Source organism: Eptatretus burgeri, chromosome 5, assembly GCF_056783735.1.
Source record: "Eptatretus burgeri isolate ZD-2024b chromosome 5, Ebu_testis_v1, whole genome shotgun sequence".
Lineage (NCBI taxonomy): Eukaryota > Metazoa > Chordata > Myxini > Myxiniformes > Myxinidae > Eptatretus > Eptatretus burgeri.
In genome coordinates this window covers 96,758,124-96,775,035 of record NC_140965.1, presented here as the reverse complement: position 1 = coordinate 96,775,035, position 16,912 = coordinate 96,758,124, and the positions used below count along the sequence as shown (strand labels likewise).

At 45.2% G+C, this 16,912-nt stretch overlaps 1 protein-coding gene across 1 annotated transcript in view; it reads left to right on the top strand.

Moving 5' to 3' along the window:
• The first annotated feature begins 15,633 nt into the window (after positions 1-15,633).
• Positions 15,634-16,912, top strand: part of PRMT7 (protein arginine methyltransferase 7) — a 39,093-nt gene continuing 37,814 nt past the window's right edge. The window contains exon 1 of the mRNA XM_085883010.1: positions 15,634-15,906. Coding sequence (XP_085739136.1) covers positions 15,749-15,906 — 158 coding nt within the window. The 5' untranslated portion in view covers positions 15,634-15,748. The remainder of the gene's footprint in view (positions 15,907-16,912) is intronic.

Here is a 16,912-nt window from a genome sequence, read left to right as displayed (position 1 = left end):
AAACTCACAGACAAGAAACGCTTAGCCGTGGACTATTCAGAAACTATCAACAAATTTACACTTCTTGACGGGTATCCTTTGCCTCATATAGAACCTCGTAACGGTTAACAAGATTGCTCAATACCGTGTTTTTAATACAATTGACCTCCGTAGTGCGTATTGTTACGGCTGCGGAAATTCGCAGAACACCATATAGGTCGTTCGTGCAGTTATGACGATAAGTCTGTGTTCAGATAGATTTCCCCACCGTTGTTTAATGGGAATTATTCGTGTCACCCTGGCTGTGATCTTTGAATTAGCCGTTTTTCTTTACTATCGTTATTTTGGACCAACCACAACGCCAAGCACCAACCACCTTCTCCACCACGCCACCCACCAACCACCTTCTCCACCATGCCAGCCACCAACCACCTTCTCCACCACGCCACCCACCAACCACCTTCTCCACCACGCCAGCCACCAACCACCTTCTCCACCACGCCAGCCACCAACCACCTTCTCCACCATGCCACCCACCAACCACCTTCTCCACGCCACCCACCAACCACCTTCTCCACGCCATCACCAACCACCACATCAACCACCAACCACCCTCTCCACACCGCCTTCATAACAACGACATCTTCCCACCATCTCCTAAACCACATCTCCCCCCACCCGAATAACATCGCCTCACCTTCATCTCCCCAAACGCCGCCATCTTTGCGCCAGCCACGGCGAGTTCCCAGTGAACAGAGTCGCTGCAAACAGACGCGGGGGTTTCTTTGTTGGCGCCAGCGACGGTGATCTCGCGCACGTCCGCTCTCCGAGCAAGTTTGGGTGATCTCGCGCACGTCTGCTCTGTGGAGGCTTCGCCTCGGAATTCGGATCAAAAGATCGAATGGGGTGGGGCCTGTGGGGGTCGAAGGTCGAAGAGCGGAGGTCAGATCTCGTCTCTCGAGCCCTATAAAAGGCCAAGCGGAGCACCAGTTCGCAGTCGAGAGTCGGTCGGTGAAGTCTGGAGTCGGGAGAACACAGGCGGGAGCGAAGTCCAGGAGAGCGGAGGACACGCGAGACGGAGAGCGTGGCTGAGCCTGCTGTGCCGCACAGACCTGCGCGTTCGTGTGGAGAGAGCCGGAGAGAGCTCACCAGCCAGCGCCAAACAGTCTGAGGTGATCGGGCTTCGGGACAGTCCGAGCATAGCTGAGGAACGGACGGGTTCTTAGAAAGAGCATCAACTTTGGAAGAGCATCAAAACCCGTTCGTTCTTCTCAACACGTCGCCGGCTGAGGCCCGAATCACCCGGCCGCTTGGCAAGGCCTGGGCTCAACCGCGGCTATGCTAGCTGCCGTGGGGACGGGGCGTCGCAGGTCGCCCCATTGAGGCACCAGGAGGGTGGAGGTAACCTGCAACGGTCTCATGGAATTCCTTCAGTCCGCCAAGCTCCACGTTATAAAGGCCTACGGGCCCAGTCGGACCCCCTTGTCTTTGAGGGGGTCTTTCCTTGCTTATTTGTGTGAATGTTGTGGCGCCATGTCCGCAAGTAGAACTGTTTAAGTGCTTGTGAATAATAAATAATAGAGGGTTGTAGTGCTTTGTCTTGCTCGCGTCTTGTCCCTTCCCACCAATTCCATTGCTTTCCTGTATACGTGCATGTTGGTGTTTTGCATACCTGACTGCATACGTGTGTGAATAAAAGTGCATGTTTAAATGTTAACCCATTCGTTGTGTCCTCTTTCCCCATTGAACTGCTATCTTGCCTTCAGAATAATAGCGGGCTTTTTAATAGCCGATAAAAGAATTGGGTCCAGCGAGGTCTCGCGATAATACACCGCTCGGTTTTCCCAGAACGGAACGAACCGCTTAAGCGGTTCGTGTCCAAGCAGACCTCGCTCAGGTACGGTCTCTCGGTAGTCTGCCCGCGCGAATACTTATGTATGTCGATAATTTGGCGATTGACCCTGTCGCGCGTGGGTAGAGTGTTGACCAGGCCGTGGTGTGTGCTTGGAGCACACCCCTGACTGGTTTCCGGCGTTGTTCCGGAAAGTCGCGATTGAATTGTCCGTCCGGTGGGCGAGTCGGCCGCCATTGGCTAAAGCGGCTGGCCGCACGCTGGGCGGGCGGCAAATTTGTAACAGTATCATCAAATCCCCATCAGAAATGAAGATAAGCCGTTCACCGTGTATGAGGCCTGTGGGCGCCTTTCTCAGTTTACTCGGGTTTCCTTTGGCATCACTTCCGGAGTGGCTTGCTTCCAACGTATCATGGATTCATTCATCCAAGAAGAAGAACTGGTCGGAACATTTGCTTACTTAGACAACATTACTATTTGCGGCATGACTCAGGAAGAGCATGATGCTAATCTCACGAAATTTCTTGAGGCTGCTAAGACAAAGAATATAACTTACAATGAAGACAAATGCATCTTTTCAACTAACAGGCTCAGTATTCTCGGATATGTGGTGGAAGGAGGGGAAATGCGCCAGGATCCTGAACGACTCCGACCCTTGCAGGACTTGCCTGTGCCTCGGGACATGAAATCGCTCCGACGCATCCTTGGCTTCTTTGCCTATAGTACAGCGGATAGGCACAATAATTGTGCGTTTTATGAGAAAAGCATGAATTTTTTTGACATAGTTAGTGAATACCATAAGGTTTATTGTCAGATGTGGAGGGGTCAGATTTGACCTCTGAGGACCGTGAGAGGTCAAATCCAAGATGGCCACCAGTCCACCGGGTCTAATGTTCAAAAGCGCTTAATTTTGGAACCAAACAGTTTAGAAAAACATTTAAGGTGTCATTTCCAACTAAATTGGGGATGCCCATTCATTTGATGATATGTTTGAGATCACCAGCATTCAAGGAAATGCATTTAGGTCAAGGTCAAGGTAAAAATTGACCAAAAATAAGCAATCAGTTGAAATTAGCAAATGAACCCCCAGTGGTGTCTCATGTTTGAGATGTCATTTTAAACGAATCTGCAGATGCCCATATAGTTGATGTTAATTTACAGGTTGCCAGAAGAGGTCATACATTGAGGTCAAGGTCAAGACTGAAGTATCCCAAGTATGACGATATCTGAAAAGAATCAAGATTAAGTCAAAACAGAAGGCAAATCTCACAGCACTGAAGAGTGCCTGTGGTCTCTCTTTGAGGCTGTACATCTCGTGTCAAACACGAGATGAAAACATGGACAATTTCTTCTTCCATGAAAACCATGCAGCCCCACCAGCTCTGTCAACTGGAGGAAAATTGTGGATTGGGGTTAAAGCAGATCTACTTCGCTGCCTGGAATCAGATCTGCTCGAAAACAATCGTGCGCCTGTGGCTGATGCAACAATTCTCAATGGTGCAGCTGTGGTTCAAATGCTAAATCCTGGAACATCAAGAACATTTCAAGAATATGGAGAAAGAGTGTTTGCACCATACATCTCTGCTCAACTTGAGAAAAGCAGCTGCATCGACCTTGTCTGGGATGTGTACCTACCTGCCAGCCTGAAAACCTCAACCAGACAGAAGAGGGGAAAGGGCGCCAGGAAAAGGGTGGCTCCTTCTACTCTGATGCCAATGAAATGGAAGGACTTCCTTCGATGCAATGAGAACAAAACCGAATTGTTTGCTTGTCCTGTCACGTGAAGCTGTTCATCTTCCTCTCCCAGAGGGCAAGGAACTGTATGCAACAGATGGAAGTGGAGTCCTCTGCTCTCCTGCTGAATCATACTTGGCCCGCCTTGCCCCATGTTCGCAAGAGGAGGCCGACACTCGTCTACTTCTGAATGTGGCAGATGCTGTGCAAAAGGGGTGTAATAAGGTGACCAAATGTATCATTGATACTGATGTGGTGGTACTGGCTGTGGCTTCATTCAGCAAGACAGCTCCTGATGAGCTGTGGGTTGCCTTCGGTGTCGGGTCAAGCTTTCTCACTGTCCCCTCAGAGGTCAAATCTGGCTTACCTCCACATCCGAAAATAAACATTATGGTATGACCTAACTATGCTAGAAATTTCATGCTTTTCTCAAAATGCACAATTTGTTAAAATATGAGAGCTTATCCACTGTTCTACTATTATTCACAGTGGATATATGACTACTCAAGCAAGATCTGCCCACTGTGTGCCACTACTTCATTTCCCATGACAAGGGAAGCAGAAGCGGCTTTCCATCTACGTAAGCAAGACATTGAAGGTTCAGTGGTGAGGGCGATTGACGAATCCGTACCCTTCGAAGTTGAGACCAATGCTTCGGATGTGGCAATTGCTGCAGTCCTCACCCAGGCAAGACGTCCGGTAGCCTTCTTTTCCCGAACGCTTCAGGGACCCGAATGTTGTCATGCTTCCATTGAGAAGGAGGCCCAGGCTATTATTGAAACAGTTCGCCACTGGAGACAGTATTTGACGGGCAGACATTTTATTATAAAGACAGATCAACGTTCAGTGAGTTATATGTTTGATAAGCAGCATAAAAATAAGATAAAGAATGATAAGTTCATGCGTTGGAGGATGGAATTATCTTGCTATGATTTTGACATTGTGTATCATCCTGGTCGAGAAAACATTTCCTCTGATACATTCTCCAGGTCTTATTGTGGGATGGCATGCCACGATCGACATTCACTGTTTAACCTCCATGAAGCCTTGTTAGTCCAAGAGCATTAGGTCAAAATAGGCCCTAACCTGGACATTTTTGGTAACAAGCTGATTTTTTCAGGATAGGTCCAGGAATATGTCTAGAATAACATACTAAAAGTCCTCATAAATCCTCCTTGAGCGTTTTCCGCAATCCAAGATGGCGTCCAAAATGGCCGCCTCTTCTGTTTTTCTCATAACTTTGCAAGCAGGTTTCCCCAAAACACACTTTAAATGTCTACATATATGTTTTGAAGTATGAGGAACTCATTAGAATACATCTTAAGAGATGCTGAAGTACGCAAGTACCAATAAGACCTCTTGAGTTCTTCCAAAAGTCCAGGCAGAAGCAGACGCCGACACCCTGATTGTCTCCACAGCACTAGCACTGGCAGAGTCAGAACATGTGCCAGTTGCTGTCGTTGGTACGGACACAGACTTACTGGTAATGCTAGTTGCTCGGGCAACCTCTTCCACAGATGTGTACATGCTATGCCGCAGTAATCCTGTCACGGTCTTCAACATTCATGAGATTCAGCATGCCATAGGGGACACAAGAAATCACTTGATGTTTCTTCATGCTGTGACGGGATGTGACACGGTCTCTGCGATCTATCGTCAGGGCAAGCGTAAAGCTTTCAACATGGTGCACAAGAAGCGGGACTACGACTTGCTGGATACCTTCACAAACAGTGGAAGCACCCATGACGAGGTGGAAAAAGCTGAGGAAGGCTTCATTCTTAAGCTTTATGGAGCCAGCAGTTTTGAATCTCTTGATGACTACCGTCACATCGCATACAAACGGGCAATCGGTCGCAGTTCCCTGAGTTCATCCTTTCAGCTAGAAAGTCTACCTCCAACTAGTGCTGCAGCAAAGCAACATTCATATCGCGCCTATCTTACCGTCCAGGAATGGATGGGTAACTCCTTATCTCCAACAGAATGGGGCTGGCGATTTCAGGACGGGACTCTTACCCCGGTAGAAACAGACATTGCTGTTGCACCCGACACTTTGCTGAACATGGTGGCATGTGGGTGTAAACCAGATGGTTGCAGAAGCATGACATGTAGCTGCAAGAAACTTGGGCTCTTTTGTACCTCAATGTGCAGTAAATGCAGTGGTCTCAATTGCAACAATACAGCACCAACTCTTATAGATGCCGACGATGATATTACCCCAACTTCAGAGGACATCAACATTGAAGATACAGCATCCGACGATGAAGACAATGACTGATGCAACTAGGTGTGTGCATGCGTAAGGTAAAGATTCATCTGAAACTTTTGAGGTTTGAATCTCTAGCATGATCTTGTTTTGAATGTCTTTGCCTCTTGAAACAGGCTAAAACAGCAGTGTGTTGATAAGTGGCGGACATTTTGAGCACCATTTGAATTTCAGAAAGAACTTCAGCGGTTTTATTGTTTCCTTTGTACTTCAAAGTATTTGAATGAGTTCCTTATTTCTCAAGACATAATATATTTAGAGATTTAAAGTGCATATTGAGGTAACTTAGTCACAGGGTCATGAGAAAAACAGGAAATTGCAACCATCTTTGGCGCCATTTTGGATTTTGGGACTAGTTCAAGTAGTTTTATTGGTTTCGATATGCGTGTTTCAAATCTGCGAATAAGAATTTATCTAGATTCCTTGACTCCCATAACATATATAAAGACATTTTAGTGTGCTTTATTGGGTTACTTAGTTGCAGAGTTATGAGAAAACAACAACAGGAAAAGGGGCATTTCGGGCGCCATTTTGAATTTCAGGATGAGCTCAAGTGTTTTTATTGGTAAATGCGTGTTTTTGAAAAATTCCCAATAAGTATATGATTCATTTCATTGAGTCGCAAAACATATATTAAGACATTTAAAGTGCGTGTTGAAGTACCTTGGTGTAAAACCAGAAACGGCAGCAATTTCAGACGCCATTTTGGATTTCTGAAAGAGCTTAAGCGGTTTTATTCGTTTTTGTGTGTTTCAGAATCTTCCGATATGTATTGTATTGAGTTCCTTATACTTCAAAACATATGTGTAGACATTTAAAATGTGTTATAGGTAAACCTACTTGCAAACTTATGAGAAAAACAGGAAATGGCGGCCATTTTGGACGCCATTTTGGATTGCGGAAAACGCTCAAGGAGGATTCATGAGGACTTTTAGTATGTTATTTCACACACATTCCTGGACCTTTCCTGAAAAAATCAGCTTGTTACCAAAAATGTCCAGGTTAAACCCTAATGCTCTTGGACTATGTGCCACCCAGGGGGTACCCGCTTATACCATTTTGTGAAACCTAAGAATATGCCATACTCTGTCGAGGATGTCCGGCAGGTTGTTGGATCATGTAGAATATGCGCAGAATGCAGGCCCAAGTTTCACCAAACAGATAAGACTCCACTCAAAAAAGCTACTCAGCGATTTGAGCGTCTCAATATAGATTTCAAGGGGCCTCTTCCGAGTACAGATCAGAATCAGTATTTTCTTAACATTGTGGACGAATATTCACGGTTTCCTTTTGTGTTTCCTTGTGCCAACATGACCACTTCCACGGTTATCAAGTACCTCTGTCAGCTGTTCGCTATTTTCGGAATGCCGGCTTACATTCATTCGGACCGGGGACCCTCCTTCATGAGCAAGGAATTTCAAGACTTCCTTGCCAGTAGGGGGATCACTGGTAGCAGAACTACTAACTTTAATCCTCAAGGGAATGGCCAAGTGGAGAGGTTCAATGGTACCATTTGGAAGGCAATCACAACGGCTCTAAAATCCCGTAATCTACCCATCAAATGCTGGCAAACTGTTCTTCCTGATGCTCTCCACTCAATTCATTCACTGTTGTCTACAGCAACCAATGCTACCCCTCATGAAAGACTTCTGAACTATTCTCGTTGTTCTTCCTCGGGAGCCTCGGTGCCTACTTGGCTCTGCAATCCTGGGCCGGTCCTGCTGAAGCGTCACGTACGCACAAATAAAACTGATCCCCTTGTGGATGAAGTCGACCTCCTCCAGGCAGGACCCCACTATGCCCATATTCGATAACCAGATGGCAGGGAAACTACGGTCTCTGTTAGACACTTCGCGCCAATTGGAACCCCATCCAAGAGTGAACCCCAAATTCTACCTCAGGCTTCTGAAGAAAATGTAATTCCCCAGGGTAGTCCCCAGGACGCACCCTGCTCAGAGGGGGATGATCTCGTTCCTGAGATGGTTCCTGCAACTCCACAGCAATCAGATGCTGGGGATAACCCTCCAGTGCCAAGAAGATCCGGTCGCACCATTCGTCCTCCTATTAGACTAGATTTAGAGAGATAGACATCTCGGAAGGGGGTGAATGTTGTGATAATAAAGTGCCGTACTGTAATTAGCGGCAATGGTGATTGGGCAGATGTGGCAGCACTGCAAATGAAGGTCATTTTTTTTTATATACCTTATCGAGGCTCGTGTGAGAGCTAACACACAACGCACATCGAGGGGGGCATGACAGGAGGGGAGGGAGTGGGAAGGACAAAACAGTGGGGAACAGAGACATTAGGATATCTGTGGAACGGAGAGGGATGGGGTGGGGAACACGGGGAATAGAAGATGGACATTACAGGGACTTTCAGGAAGGAAAGCAGGGAATTTGAAGGAGGTGGGCTTGGGTGGATTATCAGCGGTATAAAAGATCGAGGATTTGGATGGGGGATGATAAGAGGTGGTGGTGAACAGCTGTTTTGAAGGCCTGGAGGGAAGAATGGGAATGAATAGAGTGAGGGAGTTTATTCCAAAGGGGGGAAAAAGAGGAATGAAAGAGTGAAGGTGAGCAGTGATTCGTGATTTTGGAAGTTTTACCAGAAGGGGGTTGTTGGCGGACCTTGAGCGCCCCTGTGGAAATGAGGTTGGGACAAATCGCAGAGAAAGCAGGGGGGGCGAGGCTGGAGAGGAGACGGTCGAAGACAGAAAGACCACGGACCAACCTGTGGTGATTGAGTGAGAGGCCCAAAGACTTAGCCTCATTGCGGGAGATGCCAATGATCCGAAATGCCTTGGTTTCGACAGCGTGAAGCCGAGAAAGGTGGGAGGCAGGAGCACTAGCCCAGAGGGGAGAGCAGTACTCCATCAGGCTGCGGACAAAAGCTTTGTAAGTGGTCAGGAGCTCAGGTGGGCCGAGGAAGGACCTTGAAAGATGGAGGATTCCCAGTCGGCGACTGGCTTTGGAGGCGAGGTTTGAAATGTGGCTTTCCCAGGAAAGGTCATGGCAGATAGTGAGACACAGAAGCTTGAAAGAAAGGACTTCTTCCAGAGGATTGTTGAGAAAGTGGATGCGGAGGGGGGGGGGGGTTCTAAACGGTCCTTTCGAAGAGACAAAGTGAGAGTGTGAGATTTGTCCGGATTGAAAGACATGTTCCACGTGTTGGACCAGTTTGTGATTTTACCCGGATCTGCAGTGAGCGAAGAAGCTGCTGCTTGCCGGTCTGAGGGCTGACCGATGGTACGGCAGAGGGTAGAGTCATCAGCAAAGAGATATAGAGGATTTCTCAGAGAGTCGGAGAGATCATTGATGAAAACCAGAAAAAGAACAGGGCCCAGAACGCTACCTTGAGGTACTCCAGCCTGGACAGGAAGAGGGGATTAAAGAACTCCATTTAGGGCCACACGTTGACTGCGACAGGAGAGGAAGTCTGCGAGCCATGAGTGGAGATGGCCTTGGATACCATAGGAAGAGAGTTTGTTGAGCAGGGCAGGGTGCCAGACTGTGTCAAAAGCACATGATATGTCCAGGGATACGGCTCGGATTTCATGTCTGGCATTGAGGACCTCCATCCATTGTTGGGAGAGCAAAAGCAGCATATCCAGGGTAGAGTGACCTGGTCTGAAACCAAATTGATGATCGGAAATCAAGCCATTGGAGAAGAGGAAGGATTTAATATCAGAAGCGATGATGGATTCCATAACCTTGCTGATGATTGGGAGAAGGCTGATTGGTGTGTAGTTGCAGGGATCTGTTTTTGCACCTTTTTTGTGCAGGGCAGTGATGTTTGCAGATTTCCAAGCAGATGGCAGATGACCTTGAGCAAATGAGAGGGTGAATAGAACAGAGAGAGGGTGAGCAAGAGCAGAAGAGCAGGCTCTGAGGACACATGGGCTGATGCCGTCTGGACCGGTTGCAGAATCTGAGTCGAGGTTTGCCAGAAAGCTCTCCACCTTGTCAGGAGAAAAGGACACAGAGTCCAGGGACAGTTGGGTGCGATTGGGTAAGATGAGTAGAGAAAGTGATGGGTTTTGGACACAAGATTTAGCTGCAAACACCGAGTTTAGGCATTCAGCTTTTTCACGTGTGGTATCAGCAGTGTGGCCATTTGAGGCAAGGGAGGGGATGGAGGGGGAACATACACCAGAAACAGACTTGATTAGATGCCACCAGGATTTTGAGGAGGGAGAGAGGTTTGAAAGTTCAGACTTGAGATGAGAAAGATGTTGTTTTCTGGCTCTCCTGAGGGTAGATACACACTTGTTCCGAGCCTTGTGGAAGGAACAGAAATTGCCCTCAGTTGGGTTTGCTTTCCATGAGGCAAAGGCAAGTTGTTTCAGGACAACTGCCTCACCACAAGCTTCAGTGAACCAAGGGTGGGAGGAAGGGTAGGACAATTGAAGACTAGAGGGGATAAATCTGTGCATGAGGGAGAGCAAGTTTCTTTGAAAGAATTCCCAGGATGAGTTGATGTTGGAGAAAGTAGCGATAGGAGACCAGTCTATAAGTTTGATGGCTGCTTGGAGACCCTGCCAGTCGGCTTGAGAGAAATGCCAGACTCGACGGCGGTGAGGTGGTTCTCTGATAATAGCCAGAGAGATGTCCACTTTGACAAGGACGTGTTCAGAAGAACCGATTGGAGCGGGAGAAGAGCAGCAGATATTGTCAGGGAAATTTGTCAAAATCAGATCCAGAAGAGATGGAGTACCATTGGTTGAGATCCGGGTAGGGAAGTTGACCGATTGAGTCAGTCCCAATGAGTCGAAGAAAGCTTTTGCTGAGGTGCCATGACAGGTGAGAGCGGTACCCACACCTAGCCAACTGGCATGATGACAATTGAAGTCACCACATATGAGGAAGAGAGAGTTTGGATGAGAAGATAGAAGTTGGTCCACGTTTTCGGATGGTAGATGGAGTCATCACTGTTCGGTGGACGGTACAGTACACATATAAACATGAGGTGGGAGAGGAGGGAAGCCATAGCCAGAGGTATTCCTGGGGGTGTGGGGGAGTGAGGGCAATGCATGGAGAGTGAGGAATAGAGTCTTTGATGAAGAGAGCAACTCCTCCACCAGGACGAGGCTCAGGTCTGTCATACTGGAGGAGGGAGTAACCAGGGAGAGATACTTGGGAGTCAGACACGTCTTGGGGGAGGAAAGTTTCTGTTAGGCAGATTATGTCTGGTTTGTCAGTGGCCACCTGTATGGAAAGATCTGAAAGGTTTGAGTGAAGGCCCCGGATATTTGAGGTCCACACTTTCAATGAAGAGAGAGGGGAGGAGGCTTTGGGTGCATGGGGTGGGGGGAGGGGGAGGGTAGGACACCGGACTAGAGGGGTAGGTAAGGAGGGTTGTTGAAAGAGTGTGGGGGATTGCAGAATAGCTAGGGGAGGGGGCCGGATGAGGAGAAAAGGTTCTGTGGTACTGGGGGAGAGGGGGGACAAGAGAGCGGGAAGAAGGCAGTTGAGGATTTGAGGAGGTGGAGTGAAGAGATGGAGGTGAGAGGGCAGTGGAAGGAGGAGGCAGCTTTGTGGATGAGAGGGGGGGGAAACTTTGAGAAGGATGAGTGAGGGGATGAATGGTGGGAGAAAGGTGAGGGGGGAGTTTTGCGAGAGATGAGAAGGAGGCTTGGAGGGAGAAGAGTGGGATGGTTGCTTTGAGAGTGAGAGGGGTGAGTTGGCACTGAAGCTGAAAAAAAGAATGGTTGATGGAAAGCGAACATTCAGAGCAAACTGGGTTTTTTTTTAAGTTTTAGGTCAGAGATGCGATTCAACACATTTCTTGATGGATGCAATAAAGGCCAATCCAGAGAATGGAGAGAAGAAATGCTGTAACAGTTGGATTTTTTAGGCAAGGTATGAAGGAAAGGTCGAATTGAGAACAGTCTGTTTAAATAGTAGAAGAGTAGTGCATTATGATGCAGTAAAGGAGGCAGCTTTGTGGATGAGAGGGAAAACACGTGTGAAAGAACACGTGTGAACACACAGGAACACGGGTGAAAGAGGAAGATGAAGCATTATAAGAGATCGTTTTTATTATTATTATTAATGTTTGAGAGAGTTTTCAACAGATTAGGTCATGGAAGAGAAGAATAAAAAGAAAAAAAGAAGAAGAAAAAAAGAAGAAAAAGAAGAAGAAAAAGAAGAAAAAAAAAGAAAAAGAAGAAAAAGGAAAAAGAAAAAGAAGAAGAAACAGAAGAAGAAAAATAAGAAGAAAACAAAGAAAAAGAAAAATAAGAAGAAGAAGAAGAAAGAGAGTCGTGAGTGAGGAAGGAGAAAGGTAGCGTTTTTTATTTTTATTTTTTTGGTTTAACATAAGAAATAGAGTGATTAGTTGGGAGGGAGGGATGGGGGACGTTAGGAAAGTGGGGAAGATAGAAATTGAAGGTAATGGGGAGAAAATACAAACACGATCGTACACCGAGGGGAACCGGTCAGCCTCAAGCCTCAAGGGTAGGCCTCAAGCGTCCGGTAAGACAAGGTCGACAAAATCTCACAAAATAGCACGATTTTTGAAACAAAACCGAACTAGGAACACACATGTAAGTGAGAGAATAAACAGTTAAAATGGGACAGATAACGACCGGAAACTTAACTTTGAGATCGTCAGCAGAGAGCCCTGAAGAAGACCTGTCGACGCTCCAAACCCGGAACCGGAAGTCCCAATGGCTGGTGTTGACATGTATACCAAATACTCCGTGGAAAGTCATGCTGTAACAATATAGATATGTTATATACTATATTAGGAATAATGTACTCTGAGGAATGTAATTGCTTTTAGAGTCTGGAGTTTAACTTTGTTATTATGTGATGTGTATGTGGTATTTGCCTTCAGTATTGTGTACTAGTTATTGTATTTTGTTATTCTTACCCTATGTATATTTCTGTTGTAGATATGCGTATGAGTTTTGTGAGAAGAAAGCCTATCGAAAAAGTCGATTGTTGATTATTATTACAACAGGGACTTTATACTGTTTGCTCCATTTCCTTGTTTTTAACCAGGTTTCTTGAATACAGAATAGAGGGTGTTTCAAAAAGATTGATACAACTTTTACTTCCTGCCATTTCATTGTTTTTTGACCTATACCGTTTTCCTTCTCAGGGTTTGCTGGTGTCATCATGGCATTTGTTCCCGAGGAATTCTCGCTCCGTAGCGCAAATAAGCCATTGACGGTGAAGCAGAAGACAAAAGTGGTGGCTTTGTGGTATGAGACTAAATCGTATGTCGACACCCGCTGGAGGTTCTGCCAGGAATATGACCTCATAACATGTGATGGACCCACGAATTTTGCCATTCAACGTATTGTGAAACGTTTTGAACACAAGGGTACAGTGCACAACCAGAGAAAGGGCAAAAGTGGCAGGCCAGCATCAGTAACCAAGAGCCAAACCAACATCGACGCAGTGTGGGATTCTGCAGTGGACAGTCCCAAGAAGTTCCACCACCGGCAGATCAAACCAACATCAGTCTGGCGTATCCTCACTCAGGAACTGAAGCTTTTCCCATACATCATCTCTATTGGCCATAAACTGAGTAAAGATGACATAAGAAGGAGACTTGATATGTGCAATTGGCTCGGTGACAGGATGGAGCCGTCCCCAAACCAGATCAACCTGATCTGGTTCAGTGATGAAGCCCCATTTCCACTTGAACGGTGCCATCAACAACCACAACAACATTTTCTGCAGGACAGAATTCTGAATTCTGTCCCCCCATTGGGACTGACTCAATTCAGTTTGGCATTCTGTATGTTTTCATCTCTTTCTTGTTTGTTTGTCCGGGCGATATCTCAGCCATCCTTTGATCGAGGAAGCTGAAATTTGGGGACAACAGTGAAGATGTGCTTTGGCAAAAACGGTATTTTTTCATTTTTTGATTAATCAATTAATTACTTAATTGTTATCAATTTATTAATTACTTATTGATTCTATTTCTCATCCTGGCAATATCTCAGGCATATTTTGAGTGAGGAAGCTGATATTTGGACATGACAGTGCCCACGTGATTTGGTTATAAAGGGTGTTATTGATTTATTGATCAATCAATTAATCGATTCATTACTCATTTTTCGATGAATTACTTCATTTTCAAAAAGTTACAGATTCGGATGAAACAGTGGTGGTTTAGGTATGCTATTCGGCAATTGTATGATAAATTAATTATTAGTTTCGTATAATTCTGCAATTAATCAATCAATCAATTATTTTACACCGCTCCCTCCCAATTCCGACTCCATGTGCTGCAAGGTGGCACCACCGGGCGCTGGCAGATTGCGATTTATTTATTTGGCATGAGGGCAGTCGACTTTGAATGTACCTGTTTGTTTGTTTGTTTGTTTTCTTGTTTGTTTGTTCATCCGGGCGACATCTCAGCCATCCTTTGAGCGAGGAAGCTGAAATTTGGAGACAAAAGTGAAGATGTGCTTTGGCAAAAACAGTAATTTTTAATCTTTTGATTAATCAATTAATTGATGAATTACTTATTTATTTTCTTTCTCATTTGGGCAATATCTCAAGCACCTTTTGAGCGAGGAATCTGATATTTGGATGCCAATTACAAGTCAGGTCAGGTCAGGTATGGGAGCATGCGCCGGAGCAGCGCGTCACTGCGTCCACTTTCCACTAGAACTCCAGGGGCCTCCGTCTGGCCATCCTCCAGGCAGATGCCTGGCCCATCCCCATCTCCTTGAGATACTGACCAATCTACTGCAACCACAATGCACGTGGTCAGCTCATTGGCCTCCTCCACTCACAAGACTCCCTTGCTGAGAGAATCTGGTGAACAGGATCAGCGTCAGGAAAACGAGCCACATGTCCATACAGCCGTAGCTGACACTCACAGACTATGCAGGTAACAAATCTCACTTGAGTCTCTCTCGGCAATCGCTTGTTAGACAAAGGGTCGACCAGCAATAACCAAGAATTCTCCAAAGAGACCTGGTACCAAAGGAATTAAGTCTCCATCATCATCCATCCATCACTGACCATCCATCACTTGGACTCTAGAGTCCAAGTCTCACATCCATAGAGCAAGACTGGAAGCACCAAGGACCTGAAGACTCGGACTTCCGGCCTCCCGCACAGGTACCAGCAGCGCCACACACCATTATCCAATGAATTCATGACTCCCCAGGCTCGACCCAGATGTCTGTTGACCTCTGGCTCACAGGCAGCAGAGACATGAATATCACTGCTCAGGAAAGTGAATCTCTCCACGACCTCAACATCCTCACCACAATATAAATAAATAAATATATATGCTACTGTATATATCTATATGTATGTGTATATATTTAAATATCGTTACAAATATTTATATATAAATTTATTTATATAATATATGTATATATTTATTTATTTTTAAATATATATATATGTATATATATATATATATATATATATATATATATATATGTATATATATATATATATATATGTATATGTATATATATATATATATATATATATATATGTATATGTATATATTTATTTATTTTTAAATATATATGTATATATATATATATATATATATATATATATATATATGCGCATCGCTAATGGCAACACCTGCAAGTTTACATTGAGATAGCGATTTGTCCCTTCCTGTATTAATTGCTCATCTTTTTTAACACTTTGCTTTCGCTCAATTTATGATGGCCATGGCGTGATAAGTAACAGTAGACATTATTCCCTTCGAGACGATATTTCTGTTTGTGAAATTTCCTGTTAATTTCCCTCTAGTTGTGTAAACTATATTGGGCTGTTTTGTGATGATAGTAAGCGTACGTAAACGTCCATATCGGAAAACGATCGAATGACGTTGGTGATGTGGGCTGTGGAAAGAATGCAATGAACTGTCATGGCCGCCTACATGATGTAAAACGTGTTACCAACTTCTTTAAACATGTCAATAGTTAATGACGTTGTTTTCAAATAACATCGGCATCGCCACGCGATATCAAGCAAATTTTGTGAAGACGATGCAGACATTCTGCGGACGCGTGAACCCCACCACGAGTTCGACGGATTGGGTGGTGGAAGGAGAAGACTATGATTATCATCAGGAGATCGCGAGGTTCGTTCTGTTCGTCTTGGGGATCACTCGCATCACTCACAACACACATCACTCACATAATCACTCACATCACACACATCATCACTCACTCACATCACATCACACATCATCACTCACTCACATCACACATCACATCACACATAATCACTCACTCACATCACACATCACATCACACATAATCACACATCACATCACACATAATCACTCACTCACATCACCACTCACATCATCACTCACTCGCATGACTCACATCATCACTCGAATGACTCACACAATCACACATCACTCGCATCATCACTCACATCACACATCACTCACATAATCACTCACATCACACACATCATCACTCACATCACACACATCATCACACATAATCACTCACTCACATCACACATCACATCACACATAATCACTCACTCACATCACACATCACATCACACATAATCACACATCACATCACACATAATCACTCACTCACATCACACATAATCACTCACTCACATCATCACTCAACCGCATGACTCACATCATCACTCGAATGACTCACACAATCACACATCACTCGCATCATCACTCACATCACACATCACTCACATAATCACTCACATCATCACTCACATCACACACATCATCACACATAATCACTCACTCACATCACACATCACATCACACATATTCACTCATTCACATCACACATCACATCACACATAATCACACATCACATCACACATAATCACTCACCACATCACACATAATCACTCACTCACTCATCACTCACGACTCATCACTCATGACTCACACAATCACACATCACATCATCACACATAATCACTCACTCACATCACACATCACATCACACATAATCACTCACTCACATCACACATCACATCATCACACATCACATCACACATAATCACTCACTCACATCACACATAATCACTCATCACATCATCACTCAACACTCACATCATCACTCGAATGACTCACACAATCACACACTCGCATC